Source organism: Hippopotamus amphibius, chromosome 8 (assembly GCF_030028045.1).
Source record: "Hippopotamus amphibius kiboko isolate mHipAmp2 chromosome 8, mHipAmp2.hap2, whole genome shotgun sequence".
NCBI lineage: Eukaryota > Metazoa > Chordata > Mammalia > Artiodactyla > Hippopotamidae > Hippopotamus > Hippopotamus amphibius.
Window position 1 is genome coordinate 26,988,568 of NC_080193.1, and position 17,981 is coordinate 27,006,548.

At 45.3% G+C, this 17,981-nt stretch overlaps 1 protein-coding gene across 4 annotated transcripts in view; it reads left to right on the plus strand.

The window, feature by feature from the left end:
- The window catches only part of SFSWAP (splicing factor SWAP), a 77,909-nt gene that overhangs the window by 26,391 nt on the left and 33,537 nt on the right, over positions 1-17,981 (plus strand). For all 4 annotated transcript variants that reach the window (XM_057744716.1, XM_057744713.1, XM_057744714.1 and 1 more), the window contains 4 exons: positions 9,884-10,124; positions 11,105-11,236; positions 11,747-11,840; positions 13,160-13,331. In XM_057744716.1, coding sequence (XP_057600699.1) covers positions 9,884-10,124; positions 11,105-11,236; positions 11,747-11,840; positions 13,160-13,331 — 639 coding nt within the window. The remainder of the gene's footprint in view (positions 1-9,883; positions 10,125-11,104; positions 11,237-11,746; positions 11,841-13,159; positions 13,332-17,981) is intronic.

Genomic DNA, 17,981 nt, shown 5'->3' on the forward strand with positions numbered 1-17,981 from the left:
TCCGTCTTCTCTTCCTCACACCCACATGTAATCTTACTGCACATTCTCGGGGACCAGGTTCAGAGCCCCTCTGGAATCTGATGCTCCTCACCATGCAAGCTCCTGTCTTTCTGGCCTCGTCATCTGCTGCAACCCCTCTTGGTCTCAGTGTGCCTTCCCACAGCCCAGTGGAAGCTGCCTTGTCACCTCTCTATTCAAAAGCTTCTAGTGGTTTCCCATCCCATTAAATTCCATAAACTCACCTCCACCTTGCTCTGCGCTGTCACACTGTCCTTCCTGTCCCCAGAGTGTGCTGAGTGGGTTCTGGCCACAGGGCCTTTGCACTGGCTCCTCATTGGCCTGAGATGCTCTTCTCCAGAGCTTCTAGTACTCAGGTCAGGCCTTCCCTGGCCGTGCTGTCTAAGGGTCCTTTCCACCACATGTCCTGTTTGTGTTTCCATAGCCCTCATCAGAATTGGTGCTTACTCCCTTCACTCTCCAGTTTGCCTCCTATCGTGCTCGCTGCACAGGAGCTACAGCAGGGCAGGTCTGTGTGCCGTGGGTCCTGCTGGATCCCAGCCCCAGTGAGCCTCTGACACAAGGACATATGTAGTAAATACTGGCTGGACGGACAGACAATGAAGGAATACATTGAAGAGGAGCGTGAATAATGTTTCTCTGAACTCTTTGCCCTGAGCTCAAACTGTGATAGGATAATTACTTAAGTCAAATAATAAATGCTTTTTATGAAAAATGTGTCTCACCCACCCCCCCACTTCTGATCTTATTTCATAAGTGTTTACTTTTAACGGTTTTGAGTTTTTGATGATTATCTCTGTACCTCTGAATAACGTGTTTATACTACTGTTTGTAGATTTACGGGCTTTAGATGTTCTCTGATGCTGTGACTGAGGGTAATTCAGCTCACTTGTGCCCCCAGGAAGCCTGCTCTCATATCCCAGATGTTACTCATATTACTTGTTTAGTTTCTGTTTTGGTTACTTTGTAACTTTAATACATTTCAGCCTCTGTTTTGTAATCAGAATTCAAAAGGAAACAATACAGAAATAGTTTATTCATGAATTCTGTGTACCAATTCGATTCCTCTGTAAAGTTGTGGACCTGTCTGTCTGTCATGACCTGTGTCAGAGAAGACCCAACTGTCACATGCCGGGACAGTCAGCCACACAGAACTGCTTCTGCTTCCTCGCTTGGCATTTGCAGAGACGTTGAGGGATGTGGGCTCTTGTTAATGGTGCCATCTTTCTCAGCACGTCTTGATTTCAGATGGTTTATGTTTGCTGCTGCGGCAGCCTCTGCAATATCGTTGGTTGTATTCACAGTCTGCTTTGCGGTGACTGACAGCTGTGTTTCTTGAGCTGTTGGCCTCTGGCACCATCTGGACAGGCTGTGTTGCCACCTGCAGCCCAGGGTGTTCCGCTGACCTCCATTCATCGCTTCCCTGTGGTAGTACTGTTTTCTCCTGGTTTGTTTACTCCTGTATTTTGCTGGAGCACATCCTCCAGTAGTTTGCCAGGAAAAGGTATACAGGAAGACAGTTTAGGTTTTTTTTGTTTTTTTTTTTTTTTTGATTCTTGAATGTATGAAAATGACCTGATTCTGCTCTCACACATGGTAGGTCATTTGGATGGACCCAGAATTGTGGGTTGAATATTGCCCCTCAGAATTTGGGAGGTTTCGGGCTACCATCTCCTAGAAGCCTTTGCCCTGGTTCCCATTCTTCCATGTGTGACTTATATGTTCATTGAACAAACTGGCATCACGGGCAAGCCATGCTGGGAGTAGCAGTGAACGGCGCTTCCTCCATGGTGGAGCGTGGCAGAATCAATGAGACCCCTGGGGGGTTCCGCAGTGCTGACAGACGCAGCCAGGGAGGCCCTCAAGCTGAGGCTTCCGGGGCCCAGAGGCCTGAGGAAGCCCGGGTGAGGCCTGATTTGGGGGGGAGAGGGGGGGAATGGGACACGGGGCAGGTGCCTCACAGGAAGGGTATGTGGCTGGGGCCCTGATGGGCACAGGTGGGAGGATTCCCAGCAGAGGAGTGACGCAGTTGGCCAGGCAGTGTGGGGCTCTTAGTCTAGGAAGGGGTCACTGCAGCTTCTAGGGCAGCAGTCAGAAGGGCCGTGGTTCCAGGGAGTCAGATGTGGGTCTGAGAGAAACCACAGAGCCCAGGCTGACTCAGCGACAGGAGGCGCGGCACGGTGGCAGGAAGCGGGAGTGGGAGCAGGAGGCGGTGTGTGGGGACAACTCTGTTCTGGACGCAGTCGGTTTGCGAGGTTTATGAGATGTCCCAGAACGCGTGTTGAGTAGGCACTTAATATACTAGTCCAGCTCAGGGCTGGAGATAGCAGTTCTGGAATCAGCAAGTGTAAATAGGATTTAAAGCCATTGAACTTACTAGGAAAGTCCCAGGGATGCAGGTGAATGGAGACCGGTTGGCCATCCAGTGATGGAGGCCGGGGGCCAGGCACTGAACTTGGGGGGCCGCTGCGGGCAGACGATCTTGCTGCTGCTGCTCAGGCCCGGTCAGCTGGTAGCACAGCGCTTCTTCTTCACGTTCTTGTGCAGATAAAGTAGATCAGTTTTTTATATGCTTATTTTTCTCCACGGAACACAGGGAAGCTGTTTTCTTTCATTCTTAGTGCAGACACACGCTTATCTTCCTGAACTGACAGCAGGAGTGCTGACCAGCCCGCTGATCTCCAAGAACCCTCCAATGCTGACACCCTCTTCTGAGAGCTAGATTTATACAAGGTTAACATCACATACAAAGATCACTAAATTGGCTCTGACTTCTGCAAGAAGCGAGTTGAATAGAAGGGCTTTGGAAGGTAATTAGGCAGGTCTGTCTGACCCTTGGTTACGCAGCTCTGTATGTTTCTAAGCGCACACAGTGTCGTGGAGGAAGTCCTTAAGAATGTGCCTGGTGCTTTTAAGCAGCTTGAATTTTCCATACACCTATACCTGCCCTTGGGAAGTGTAGGCACTCATTGAAATTTCTCTCTTGGATTTATTTGAAGGAGGCATTTGTGGTACTAATGATGTTTATTAAAATCACATCCAGGACTTCCCTGGTGGTCCAGTGGTTAAGAATCCACCTTCCAATGCAGGGGACATGGGTTCAATCCCTGGTTGGGGAACTAAGATCCCACATGCTGCGGGGCAACTAAAGCCCACGCTCCACAACTACTGAGCCCACGTGCCACAGCTAGAGAGAAGCCCATGTGCCACAACTAAGACCAACACATCCAAAACATTTTAAAAATTAAAAAAAATTCTCAAAAAAATACATCAGCATTCAACTTGGTGGAAAACCCGATACCCTCTTGGAAAATTCAACAGAAAACCCTGAGAACAATAAGAACCCTAGAAAGGACTGTTAACGTCGTAGAAGCATGGTGAGAAGTGGGACCTTGGGTGCCCTTTGGGACCCTGCACACCACCCTCACCCCACCCCACTCTGCTGTATCTAGGACGCAATGGTGGGCTCCAGGGAACCAGACTTCCGTCTGTCCTTTGCTCCATCTGGTCCAGGGATTCTCAAAACTTAGTGTTCATGAGAATTTCTGAGTTGGGAGCCATGCACAGAAACACGTGTACTTGAGTTGGTGGTCATTTTAAAAGGTTTCCAATTCAAGGATTTCAGGAGCTGTGAGGCCCCGCTGCAGTGACAAGTGTGCATCTTCAGAGAGTGTCTGTCACGGGGTGGTGTCCACAGGCCACTTCCTGCTCTTGTGGAATATCTCAGCCGCGCCTTGCTGTCTGCTGGCTTCGCTCCTTAAACGCTTCTCCAGTGCCTGTTCTGACCTGGGAGCTGTGCAGGCTGCCTCTCACTGTTTTTAAGATGCTTTGCCCTCTGTGCCAGTAGCCCTGATTGCAGAGAGCTGCCCCAGGGATGTGTGTGCCAGAGGGCAGAGCAGCGGCCTCCTGGGGTGGGAGATGGTTCTGGAGGTAAAAACTTGTTTTTTAATTGAAGTATAGTTGATGTACGATATTGTATAAGTTACAGATGCACAACATACTGATTCACAATTTTTAAAGGTTATGCTTCGTTTATGATTATTATAAAATATTGGCTGTATTCCGTGTTGTACAATATATCCTTGTAGCTTATTTATTTTATACATAATAGTTTGTACCTCTTACTCCCCTACCGCTATCTTGCCCCTCCCCCTTTCTCTCTCCCCACTGGTAACCACTAGTTTGTTCTCTATATCTGTGAGTCTGCTTTTTTTTTTTATGTTTACTAGTTTTATTTTTTAGATTCCACGTATGTCATGTCATACAGTATTTGTCTTTCTCTGATTTATTTCACTTAGCATAATGCCCTCCAGTTCCATCCATGTTGTTGCAAATGGCATTAATTTCATTCTTTTTTTATGGCTGAGTAGTATTCCATTGTATGTATGTACCATATCTTCTTTAGCCATTCATCTTTTCGTGGACACTTAGGCTGCTTCCATATCTTGGCTACTGTCAATAATGTTGCTGTGAAAGTTAGGGTGCAGGTATCTTTTCAAATTAGTGTTTTCATTTTTTTTCCCATATATATATATTTATTCGATTTTTAGTTTATTGAGAAACCTCCATACTGTTTCCACAGTGGCTACACCAATTTATATTCCCACCAACAGTGTACACAGGGTCCCTTTTCTCTATATCTGCACCGACGTTTGTTATTTGTTGGAGGTAAAACTTAGGAGGGGCTTCACAGCAGGCAGAAGACACCGTCTGTGGCATGATGCTGTTCACCATAGATTGGGGGGCAGGGCAGGCCAGGCGTGGCTCTGGGCTGAGGTTGGCCTGTCACTGTCACATCTGCCTCGGGCCTCAGTGTCTATTTCATCTGTGACATCCCACACACAAAATAGGAATCTGGGAGAAACAGAATTCATAATTGGCCGTGGTGTTGGGTCCTTAGCTGTGGTGTTGCCCCAGCAGGCACCGTGCAACAGGAAGATCTGTGTTCTCAGCTCACCAAGCCTCAGGTGCCTCGTTGCCATCAGGGTTGTTTTTGAATATACAGGGATTTTCAAATTCCTGTTCACTTTTTCAAAATGTAATTAGAGTCTGTTGGCAAGGACTTACAGAGTGCGTGGGTGAGAAGTGAGAGGGCATTGCGTCTTTAGGTTTCCGCTTGTAGCCTGTCCTTCTCTGCAAGACTCCCTGGTGTGGGTCCTCAGCTGACCCCAGGGCCTGTGGCCTGGGCCCTTCTAGCCTGGGAATCACGTGTCTGGAGTAAGACGTGGCTCAGGGCTCAGGAGATGCCTTCAGATTTGAAGGTTTTGTTTGATTTTTACACCTGGAGATGGAGCCTTTTCTCTTTGTGAGCTCAACTATGCATTTTAAGTTTTTACTTATATTTTAGCAAGCGTTTTTAGATATTTGTAATGGGTGAGTTCCTGGGTTAATCTGCCCTCTTTCTGGCAGGGCTATTTTTAGACTTTGTTTTAACTTAATGTGACAGGTGGCTCAGATATGGACTGATGGTTAATCTGCATATTCATACTTTCAAATGGATGATCCTCGGTTTTGAAAATAATTTATTCGCTTCTGTTACATAAAGAATGCATTAAATTGTAATTGCATAATATATAGTGGGAACTGAATTGTAAACTGTTTTGTGTTTTTTAATTCATATGTCTCATTGTTGTGACTAGGATTTTGAAATGCATTGTGGCTTGTTTTCAGGTAAGAGGCTGACTGTCCGGGACAGGACATGGAGTGTCCGTCCTTTCCTTGAGATGTGACACTTTGGGCAGTAGCAGCACTTCCTGTCCCCTCTCCCGATGACACAGGGTGTGCTCTGTGGGGGGCCCGGGGCTACACTCTGGTCTTGCTGAGGCCACCTTCTTGCCTCCTCCGAGGTGGTGGCTCTGCCCAGGGGGTGAGGAAAAGGACCCCAGTAGCTTGATTATCTGAAGGGGTGAGTGAGAAAAGTAATTCCATTTTTTCAAGGATGATGACGTATCTCACGGAAGCCTCTGTTCATATTTGAATACCTAATTTGTTTAGGAAAAACTTATGTTTGAACCATCGTATCAGTTTGTCCACCCAACAAATTCTGTGTGCTGAGTGGTGGGATACAGAGCAAATGTGCCTTTCCTGCCCTCTGCCCCCACCTTCCTTCAGAGTTGTGGTGTGGATGTCTCTGTGCTGAAGATCACGTAGAGAAGATACTGAGGCCACGCATCCTACTTTGAAAATGTGGAATATTGTGGTGAACGTGAACAGTGGTTGGTGCATAGCATTGAGCCAGAGAGTCACAACTTGGGAGTTCAGACGTATAAATAATAGAAAGTAAGCCGTTAACAGCTGCAGATGTGCCTGCAGCACATGTGAGGGATGCCGTCCTTCCAGCCAAGGATGGAGAGGCTATGGTCTAGCTGTTAAGGAGGTTGTGAGCTGCTGCACCACCGACATCATGCCCGTGTAGCTTCCAGTACTGGAAACCGTAGTTAGTTTAAAGTTCTCACTATTTGCACATGTTTTTGTTTTAAAGTAAATTAATTGAAAATCAAAATATAATTCCTTAATTAGAAAAATCTTTCACCGTGCTCAAATGAAGAGGAAATTAAATCTCTGTGTAGTTAAAACCAGTTGCTTGTCTACAACAGGATTAGAGATTTAAATTCTTAATTAGTTCATTGGATCTTCTGTGATTTTGCTGGTTTTGAATATTTTATCGCCCCCCCCAAAAAAAAAATTATTAAACTTACAGGAATTTTGATTGTTTTTAAAAATGGGCTCTATCTTACAGATACTTGCACGTGTGGGCAATATGTATAGGAAGTTATTGTACTTCACTGCTTATAATAGTAGAGCCCCCAGATCATCTCAGTGTCCATCAGGACTTCTTAAATCAATTGCAGTATGTCTGTGTGTTGGGGTGAGGACATGCAGTGGTCACAGAGCAGCACAGCTTTGTAGGCGATGTGACTTCCAAGACCGATGTTGGTTTGTTTTTTTATTATTGAAATATAGTTAATTTACAATGTTGTGTTAGTTTCTGGTATACAGCAAAGTGATTCAGTTATATATATATGAGATACATATCAGATTCATTTATATAAATGTTATATATAATATATATTCTTTTTCAGATTCTTTTCCATTATAGTTTATTACAAGATATTGAATATAGTTCCCTGTGTTATATAGTAGGACCTTGTTGTTCATTTTATATATAGTAGTTGGGCTTCCTAGGTGGCGCACTGGTTAAGAATCCACCTGCCAATGCAGAGGACGTGGGTTCGATCCCTGCTCCAGGAAGATCCCACATGCCGCGGAGCAGCTAAGCCCGTGTGCCAAAACAAGAAAAAAGAAAAAAAATAAATAAATAAAATAAAAATAAAAATATATATAGCAGTTTGTGTCTGCTAACCCCAAACTCTTAATTTATCCCTTCCTTCCCGCTTCCCACTTTGGTATAGTTCTCTGTGACTGTGAGTCTGTTTCTTTTTTGTAAGTAAGTTCATTTGTATCATATTTTAGATTCTACATATAAGTGATGTCATATGATGTTTGTGTTTCTTTCTGACTTACTTCACTTAGTATGATAACCTGTAGGTCCATCCATGTTGGTGCAAGTGACATTATTTCATTCTTTTTTATGGCTGAGTAATATTCCATTGTATGTATGTACCACATCTTCTTTATCCATTCCTCTGCTGATGGACATTTAGGTTGTTTCCATGTCCTGGCTATTGTAAATAGTGCTGCTGTGAGCACTGGGTGCATGTGTCTTTTCCAGTTAAAGTTTTCTCAGGGTATGTACCCAGGGGTGGGATTGCTGGATCATATGGTAACTATTTTTAGTTTTTTAAGGAACTTCCATACTCTTTTCCATAGTGGCTGCACCAACTTATATTCCCACCAACAGTGTAGGGGGGTTCCCTTTTCTCCACACTATCTCCAGCATTTATTATTTGTAGACTTTTTGATGATGGCCATTCTGACTGGTATGAGGTGGTACCTCATGTTTTTAATTTGCATTTTTCTAATAATTAGTGATGTTGAGCATCTTTTCATGTACTTATTGACCATATGTATGTCTTCTTTGGAGAAATGTCTATTCGGGTCTTCTACCCTTTTTTTTTTTTAGAAGTTTTTTTTTTTTATGTAGTGAAAATTTTCAATTTATTTTTATTTATTGGCTGCATTGGGTCTCCTTTGCCACACATGGGCTTTCTGTAGTTGTGGTGAGCAGGGGCTACTCTTGTGGTGCACAGGCTTCTCATTGTGGTGGTTTCCCTTGTTGCTGAGCACAGGCTCTAGGCACTCAGGCTTCAGTAGTTGTGGCACGTGGGCTCAGTAGTTGTGGCTCACAGGCTCTGGACTGCAGGCTCAGTAGTAATGGCACACAGGCTTAGTAGTTATGGCACACAGCCCAGGGCTCATCGAACCCGTGTCCCCTGCATTGGCAGGCAGATTCTTAACCACTGTGCTACCAGGGAAACCTCTTCTACCCATTTTTTGATTGGGTGTATTGTTTTTTTGTTATTTTGAGTTTATGACCTATTTGTGTATTTTGGAAATTAAGCCCTTGTTGGTCACATTGTTTGCAAACATTCTCTCCCATTCTGTGGGTTCTTTCCATTTTGTTTGTGGTTTCCTTTGTTGTGTAAAACTTAAATTTGATTAGGTCCCATTTGTTTATTTTTGCTTTTGTGTCCATTGCCGTGGGAGACTGACCTAAGAAAACACTGCTGCAATTTATGTCCAGACAGATGTTTAAATGACAAAAGTAAAGAGTGGAGAAAGTGGAGAGTTGGTGTCAAACAGGAAAGCCAGCAAAGGGTGTTTAGTCCTCAGGCGGTCATCGCACAGGCCACGCAGGAAGGGGAGCTGGTGCTGTTGGACTGGGGACCTTGTCCTGAGCTGCCCATCCTGCAGTTAGGAGAACATCGGTTGTGTGGAAGGTCTGCTTTGGGCTGCCTGAGTGTCCCTGTGCGTGTTCACTTTCCGTCTCCCTGGGTGTGTGCCTGCACACTGCCTGGTTCTTCCAAACTATGTGTCACCTGGGCAGGCTTTCGTTTTTTCTCTCTCCTTTTTTTAATTGTTATTGGAGTAGAGTTGCTTTACAATGTTGTGTTAATTTCTCCTGTACAGCAAAGTGAATCAGCTATACGTATACATATATCCCCTATTTTTTGGATTTCCTTCCCATTTAGGTCACCACAGAGCATTGAGTGGTTCCCTGTGCTATACAGTAGATTCTCATTAGTTATCTGTTTTATACATAGTATCAATAATGTATATGTGTTCGTCCCACCCCGACCTCCCCCCAACCTTGGTATCCATATGTTTGTTTTCTACGTCTGTGTCATTTCTGCTTTGTAAGTAAGATCGTCTATACCAATTTTTTCAGATTCAACATACATGTGTTAATATACAATGTTTTTCTCTTTGTGACTTACTTCACTCTGTAGAAGTCTCTAGGTCCCTCCATGTCGCTACAAATGACCAGATTTTGTTCCTTTTTATGGCTGAGTAATATTCCATTGTATATATGTATGTACCACATGTTCTTTATCCATTCCTCTGTCCATGGACATTTAGGTTGTTTCCATGACCTGGCTATTGTAACTAGTGCTGCTATGAATATTGGGGTGCATGTATCTTTTTGAATTATGGTTTTCTCTGGGTATATGCCCAGTAGTGGGATTACTGGGTCGTATGGTAACTCTGTTTTTAATTGTTTGAGGAACCCCCATACTGTTGGCAGCCTTTCTTATATCAGAAAAATAAAACGATATAACAATATGGTTGACAATGGACAGAAGTGACACTGCATTTGGAAAAGTGTCCCTTTCTTACTGCATCATGGATTCTCACCAGCTAGTCATTTGCCACTCTCACACCCCCAAAATGTGTCTTTTCGCAGCGACAGTGGCAGCCATGTACTACAGCTACTACATGCTGCCTGACGGCACCTACTGCCTGGCACCTCCCCCTCCAGGGGCTGACGTAGCCACTTACTACAGCACCGTGCCTGCCGGGGTGGCCGTGTCCAGCTCCGCCGGGGTGACAGCCACCGCCCCGCCCCCTCCAGGGACCACGCCACCGCCCCCCCCAACCACAGCAGAGACGAGTAGTGGGGTGACCTCCACCACCATCACCACAAGGTATGCTCTCGCTTCTGCAGGTCACCTGGAGCACCTGTGTTCTTGATTTGGGCTTCTCTATAATGGGGGTCACATAGAGGGTGTCCATTATCTGAGTATTTATTATCCAAATCCCCAAGTTACAGGGTTGGTCGGGCAGCAAAAACTGTGCTGACATAAACACGTGTAGCAGTGAGGTCTAAGCATGGAGCAAATGACCTCTGAGTTAGCACGCCACGCCGCTCCCCTGACCCAGCGTCCGTTCTGTCCCGTGTGCTGCCATCTCAGGGGGGCAGTCCATGTGAAGTGAAGCCCAGTTTTTGCCAAAAATGCAGGATTTCATAAAGTTTATGCAAGTGAATCTCTCACAAGCTGTTAGGAAATGGGGATCTGGCCATTAATCCAGCTAGCCATTGAACAACAGAGCCAGCAAGGCAGGGACTGCACCCCCAGCACCTGGCCCCGTGGCCTGGAGGCAGCTCTGAGTGTCTGCGGGCTAGTGAGCGAGCACTTTATAAGAGGCACTGGAATGTTAAGCTGAAAAGACGCTCAGGGAACTTCACGGAGCGCTTGGATAGCCCCACGTTCCGGTCGTGCTGAGAAAGTCAGACATGCCAGTGTTCTTTCACATGTATGTATATAAAACAAAAATCCACACTTGATTTGTTCTTGGTTACTTGAAATTAGCAATTGGTGGGAAATGTGAGGAGAAAAAAGATGAACTTGTTTCCATGACCTTAAATGTCACTTTGAGTAAAACCCTATTTTCATCATTGGCAATGATATTTCAGTCCCTGTTTCAAGTGGATTGACTTTGACTAGTTTTCTGTAGTCCCAGTCATCTCGAACAGGAGCCTCTCTGGCTGTGTGTAACTTACACCTTACACGTGGGTGTGACCTGAGACAGTGCAGATTCCCCCAGCAGCCGCGCTGGCCGTCCCCCTGCCGGTGATCTGGAGGAGGGCCTGGCGCTGTGGGCGTGACGCAGCTCTCCCCTGCAGTGCACTTGCTCCCGTGGCCGCCATCATCCCGCCGCCACCTGACATTCAGCCCGTGATTGACAAGCTGGCGGAGTACGTGGCCAGGAACGGCCTTAAGTTTGAGACCAGCGTTCGTGCCAAGAATGATCAAAGGTGAGTGAAGGAGTTTGTGTGGGGTAGATGGATGGTATTTGGTGTTTAGTTTACCTTCTTTTTTTAATCTAGCTACGTAATTGTTTGTATATGTGTGTGTATATATACACGTGTATATTTGTAATCTTTATGTGTTTAGATATATTACTTAGATTTGGGGTGGTGGTCTTTTTTATCATTGTTTTTTTGTTTGTTTGTTTGTTTGTTTAGCTTATTTTGCTCTGCTTTTTTAAAATGTTGAACCTACCTAAAATAAAAAGCTGCAATTCATGCTTTTCAAGAATCTGCTGTGGAAATTTAGACACACACTTCACTTTTTTTAATCAAGTTGTGTCCATGCTCGGCTCGTAATGTGGCAGCAGGAGGCTGTGGTCGCAGCGTGATGTGTGTGGCCCTTAGGGTCAGTCACTGTGAAGCCTTAGAGCAGCGGGTGCGGTCCGTGAGAGCCCAGGGGTGTTGCAGCGGCAGAGAGTATCTTGTTGAAGGACTCATCCCCTTCTCTGTTCTTAGGTTCGAATTCCTGCAGCCGTGGCACCAGTACAATGCCTATTACGAGTTTAAGAAGCAGTTCTTCCTCCAGAAAGAAGGGGGCGAAAGCACACAGGTACGTGTCTGGGCAGAACTGATTCTCGGAATGTGCACTAATAGGGCTGGTTGGTTTTACACTCGCTTTCAGGTATAATGTGTGTCTTATACATTTGCTGAATTTAACTTTTCCCTCCTCTCTTGTTTTACATCTGTTGAAATCTTTAACCCATATTCATAGTTCATCGATGATCATTTGTCCAGCATGTTCAAAACAAAGTAATCCTGTCTCTTCAAGCATTCGGTGTTCTGGTTGGCTGTTATTTTTAACTACTTTGGATGGAAGCCGTGTACTGTACTTCTGTTGTGCTAACATGTACTTAGATGCATAAGTGTAACCATGGGTTCTCACAGCTGATGGGCTGGAGCCGCATGGGTGCTGCCCAGCCTTTGTCCTCGAGCGCTGCCTACTAGCAGCTTCCCTTACGACTCCGCTCCCTGCAAATGTCCCCACACTTGGTTCTCAGGCACTTGTTGAAGGCATGTCTTCCTGTCCTTGTATTCGTTTCTTCTGCCTCTCCTCTCCTCTTTTCAGTTATGTGGACACTGCAATGTCTTTTTTTTTTTTTTTTTGGACTGCATTGAGTCTTCATTGCTGCACGCGATCTTTCTCTAGTTGCAGTGAGCGGGGGCTACTCTTCATTGTGGTGCACGGGCTTCTCATTGCAGTGGCTTTACTTGTTGTGGAGCACGGGCTCTAGGCGAGTGGGCTTCAGTAGTTGCAGCATGTGGGCTTCAGTAGTTGTGATGCTCGGGCTCTAGGGTGCATGGGCTTCAGTAGTTGTGGCGCACAGGCTCTAGAACACAGGCTCAGTAGTTGTGGTACACGAGCTTAGTTGCATGTGGGATCTTCTCAGACCAGGGATTGAACCCAAATCCCCTGCATTGGCAGGCGGATTCTTAACCGCGGCGCCGCCAGGGGAGTCCCCCAATGTCTTTTTAAAACCTGTTTTGGTAGAGAGATGACATAGGCTTTGCGTATCAGTGGATTTCTTCAGGCTTTATCTCTGATTGCTGGAACTGAGGAAAATGGACTCATCCGTAGGTGCTGGGCATCATTGAGTGTTCTAAACGTGTTCTCAGTGATCAGTCTCCAAAAAAGAGATAGTGGGCATTGGCTCCCAAAACAGTATTGCAGGGAAAATACCTCCTTCCACTCCTCTTTTCATTCTCTTGTGTCAGAAAACAGTAAATCTGAGTTATTACATTCCACAGTGTTACTTAGGCAGTAGCGTCGCAGTGCTGTTGTCCCACAAAATATACATACTGCATATCTTTTCTGACAAATCCTATATCGTTTGCTACGGAGCAGTTCAGAGTCATGTTTAACCTCTGCAGGCTGTGTCAGCACCGGAAGAGGCTCCTGCAGAGTCTGCTCCTGAAAAGCCAAGTGACGTTGGGGAGGATAGTGTGTCTGAAGACACGGCCAACACAGGGGGAAGAGGTGGCTCCTCGGGGAAGAAGGAGGCATCATCCAGCAAAGCCGTCCCCGACGGGAAGCTGGTGAAAGGTACGCTGCCCTTGCTGCCCAGGGTTCTAGTCTTGACCGCATAGATGCCACTGTAAATTAGCAAGGAAGGATGCTGGACCACTTAAGATCAGGTGCCTTTAACCACAGGACAGGAGGGAATAGCTGGCCTTTTTGAGTTGCTGTTATTAATAAAACTTGCTTACTTCATAGTACTTTGCTGATTTCAGGTTTGGGGTCATTTGGATATAGGTGTACGTTTGTTTAACAGCCTGTTCTACCAATTTAATGGAAATGTTTAGAATTTTTCAAATGATGTTTTGTACCCCATTGAACTTCTGAAACTATATGCAGACTGTTGTACCAATGGAATTAGTTTTCTTTATTTGTTAAGGCACGTCCCTTGAGGGTTTCTACCAGGCAGTATTCCACTCACCCCGTTTCAGTTACCTTTTATGTTCTCAGGAGGAGTTTTTCATCTACCAGGACAGACACACATGAAAAGAGCAAATATAAATAAACAGAAAGAAAAAAAAGCTGACACAGGCACGTTAGCAGAGAACTCTGTGGGAGGACATGTGAAGACGCAGTGAGTTCCACCAGGTGGAGATAAGAAAGGCCATGCAGAGGGAGGGGGGTTCCCAGAGACAGAGGTGGATTCCCAGGCAGGGGCGGCAAGGTCTGAGCCACATGTGGTCCGAGGGACTTGGGTGTCAAGTGGGGCGCACCTGCCAAGGTAACTATGGCCAGCTCGTGGGGCCCTGCCCTCCTGGTGGGTCCTGGGGCTTCCAACAGGGGCAGCACACCTTACAGCTTAGATCAGAGGAATCACTTTATCCAGTGTGGTGAATGTGTGAAGGGATTGAGGCAGAGAAACCATGTGGGAGGTTAGGGGTGGAGCCCATGGCCTGAAGTGAAGGAGGGGGCGTGGCCGGGCAGTGCAGGAGCCAGCGCCTGGGTTAGAGGAAATGCAGAGGAGATGCAGGATGGGCGGGAGGGGCCAAGATTGCAGGAAGGCCTTTTCTGTGCATACAGATACCTTTTTTGATGCATGGTGGTCAGGAGTAACCAAAATGACCCAGGTGGATAACTGGGAAACTTCAGCGATTTAGGAAAGCATGCAAGTTACCTGTGAGCCTCTCAGTCCAGGTTCCCTGAGCACACGTGTTTAATCTCTCACCCTTCCCAGCCGCCTTCAGACTCTCAGTGGAATAACCAAAAGAATGTATTAGCAAGTAGAGAATGAAAATGGTCACTGCTCCAGAAGCAGGGGGAAGTACTGTTCATGTTTAAGAAGAACAAGCCAGCCCACCTGGACTTCAGTTCTTAGGGAACAGCAGGACATTTAGGGACTCAGTGACAGTGACCCCAGAGGAACCCACTGTCAGTCAAAGAAGGGGATGGGCAGAAGGCCAGAACCGCCAGGAGCATCCAGGGGGCAGCAGGGCCCCAACAGGGTGTGGTTGGGCGCAGTGGGTTAGCCCCCCAGCCAGGGCTGCAACCTGCCATGGAGCACCCTCCACACTCCGTGAGTGCCCTGTAATTTGGCAGATGAAACAGCGCTTCCCACTTCCCTCCTCATGCTCTCTGGGCCTGAGACTGCAGGTGTCTGACAGGACCCACCCCACCCTCAGCTCTATCAGGATGAGCAGGGCTCACGCATCTGAGCCTCGGAGCATGTGGACACCTTGGAAAGAGAGTCACTCAGTTACAGGAAAATTCTTTTAATCTCTGACATGTATTCTTACAGGATTAAAGATATTGTAAAATTAGTACAACCAGTAATCTGACATCTGGAAAAGATTGTTTAGAAAAAGATTGCCAAATTTTAAAATATAAAAAAAAAAAACACTGAAAATTAGATTGAATGAGAAGACAAGTTCAAACTTTTCCTCAGATTTCCAAGGAAAAGGTAGAGGTGGAAGAAAAAGCATCCAGATAGGAAAATAGGTTGCCCTCCACAGGGGAGAAAGCAAGTTGGCACATCACACAGGCAGCTGTAGCATTAAATGCCAGGTAGTTAAGATCCATCTGATACTTTGCATGGAAAGTATTCTTAATGCTGGTGCAGAAAGATTTTTACAGACGTGTCAATGCCCTGAAAATAATTAAAGAAAGTGAGGACAATGAGAATACTATCAAAAAATTATCAAATGCAGTAAAAACTTAAAAGAAAAACCTATAACCTCATATGCTTATGTTGGTAAAAAAAAAAAAAAATAGAACCAAAACAAGCGTTCAACTCAGGAACCTAGGAAAAAATTATAAAATGCATGTAAGGAAAACAGAGAAGGAGAATCAATAAAAATCAAAGCAGAAATTGCTGAGGAAGTACTAAAAGACCAATAAAGCTTATCATCATTATGCAAGTTTAATATAGAAAAAAATGCAAATATACAACATGAGAGAAAAAACACAGGTATTTTTTAAGTACACAAGAACAATATATATAACTAAATTTGAATAAATTTGAAAATAACTGAAAAAATTTATCCAGGAAAATATATTGATAAATTGCTAAAATTATCTCCAGAGAGGCAGTAAAATGACGGATCTGTAGGCCTGAAAGAATTTAGAAAACATTGGTCAGTGAAATACCTCTAAAAGCAGGCAGGCCAGGACAAAGTTAAGGAGTTAAGGTCAAAGTAACTTTCCTCAAGAAAGAGAAAAGCCTGTCTGATTAAAGCTACTCCAGAGCCCAAAGTAGAAGGTTAAGAAGCTCTCAAGCCCCAGTACCTTAACCCCACAAAGCTTAGCAGTCTGCAGGCCAGGACCCCTGGGAAACCCAGGTGTTAAGCAGCTCAGGTGGAAGTGAGCTTAGAATGACTGAGGGCAGATGTGAGCAGGCGGGGTTCCTTGCAGCAGTCAGTGCAGCATCCCACCAGAAAAGTCTCCCAGTGTAGTCTGTCTTACTCACAGACAGATGCCAGAAAAGCACCAGCATCTCCCGAGGTTTTTATGATAAAGCTTCCCTAGTATGACAATAATTGGCGTTGGAAAAACAGGCTCTCCATTTTGAAAAAAATTAGACTGTTATATCACATCTGACAGTAACAGTGATTCCAGATAGATGGTGTTTAAATGTAAAAATCATAAAAGTAGAAGAAAATAAGGGTAATTTTTTTCTAGTCTTGTAGTTGGAAAGGACTTTCTAAGAATTGAAGCCATAAATGAAAAAGAAAGATAGGTCTGACGGGAACTGGGCCTGTATAAAGTAGAAAGACAAATGTCAGGACGGCAGTGATTGCTAATATAACAGAAGATAAAAGGTCAAAATCCTTGCTATAGAAAGAGCTCTTGTAAATCAATAAGAGAAGTCACTGCAGTAGAAAAACAAAGGACATGAAAAGACAGTTCACAAAAGAAGAAAAATAGGTGGTCAGTGAACAGATTTTTTAAATATGTCCTTACTAACACGATACTGTTCTTTGCCTCCAATTTAGTAAAGTTAGAAAGTAATAGTGAGAGAGGGTTTGGGCAACAGGACCCTCACACGTTGTCCTTGGAGTGTTGGCGGTAAGGCCCCTCCAGAGGAGGCAGCCCGATGGTGGGGACAAGATGCTACATGCAGATGCCTTCCCGCTCCTAGAGACGTTTGGTTCAGCAGGCTGTCTCAACCAGGGGTTCATCACAAGGCTTGTAAGCTTTTAAAAATAAAAAAATTGGGAACAGTCGTGAGAGACTGAAATAAATTGGCATGTCCATAGTAAGAAATAGTATTGCCGTTTATTAAAATGATGTACGTTGACATGGAAAGATGTCTATACTTTTTATGTGGAAAGGCGTTGCTTAAGTGAAAACAGCAGGCTGTAAAACTATAAAGTATGGTCCCATTTTTCGTGTGTGTGCACCTGGGCACACACACATGCCTCGGAACCACCCACTGGTTAGGTCCAGATCATGTCTTTCCCGTGCCCGAATTGCAGATGGCCTTTCATTTTGTTCACCAGCGTTTTCAGAATTTCCCATAGAGAACACGTATTACCTTAGAAGTTGAAACTTAGTAATGAACCATGAAAGCCTAAGAAAGGAAGCACAGTTAATGTGCAAGGTAGAGGGCCATGCACACCTGGGCACATTAGTTCTGCAGTCCTGCCCGCTCCAGGCTCAGGGTAACCAGACCACACACACAACACAAACTGTCAAGAGTGGCCTGAAGGAGAGAGGCCAGGCAGGTCCTGCCTGAGGAGAGGCTTCCTGTGAGAGGAGCTGAGGAAGAAAGCTCCAGGCAGAAGGCAGGGCGGGGCTGGAGCACAGTGCTGGTGGGGGGCTGGTGACAGAGGAGCCCCCTTCAGAGCTGCTGTTCAGCCTTATCACAGCAGGAGACTGCTGAAGGCTGTAGGGGGTGCTTTTCATGTGTTGTGATGTGACTTGCACATAAGGTTCCAGGTCGATGCCATAGTTGTGTAATTGAATAATTCTACAAAGGAAATAGTCCCTAATCCCCTGCATTCTAGCTGAGCTACTTTGGGAAATTTACTTGACCTTTTAGCCTGTGTTCTTATCTGTAAATGGGGAGGCCTGATCGTATCTGTCCCCTCCTGGGGTCGCAAACGTTAAGTGACGTGAGGCATGGAGACTCTACACATCAGTCAGTTCTTTTATTAAGTCACTTTAAAGTGTGTATCGAACAATGTGTGCTGTTTGGCACTGTATTTGATGTGCATTAAACTGTGTTCCACAAGTTTTGAT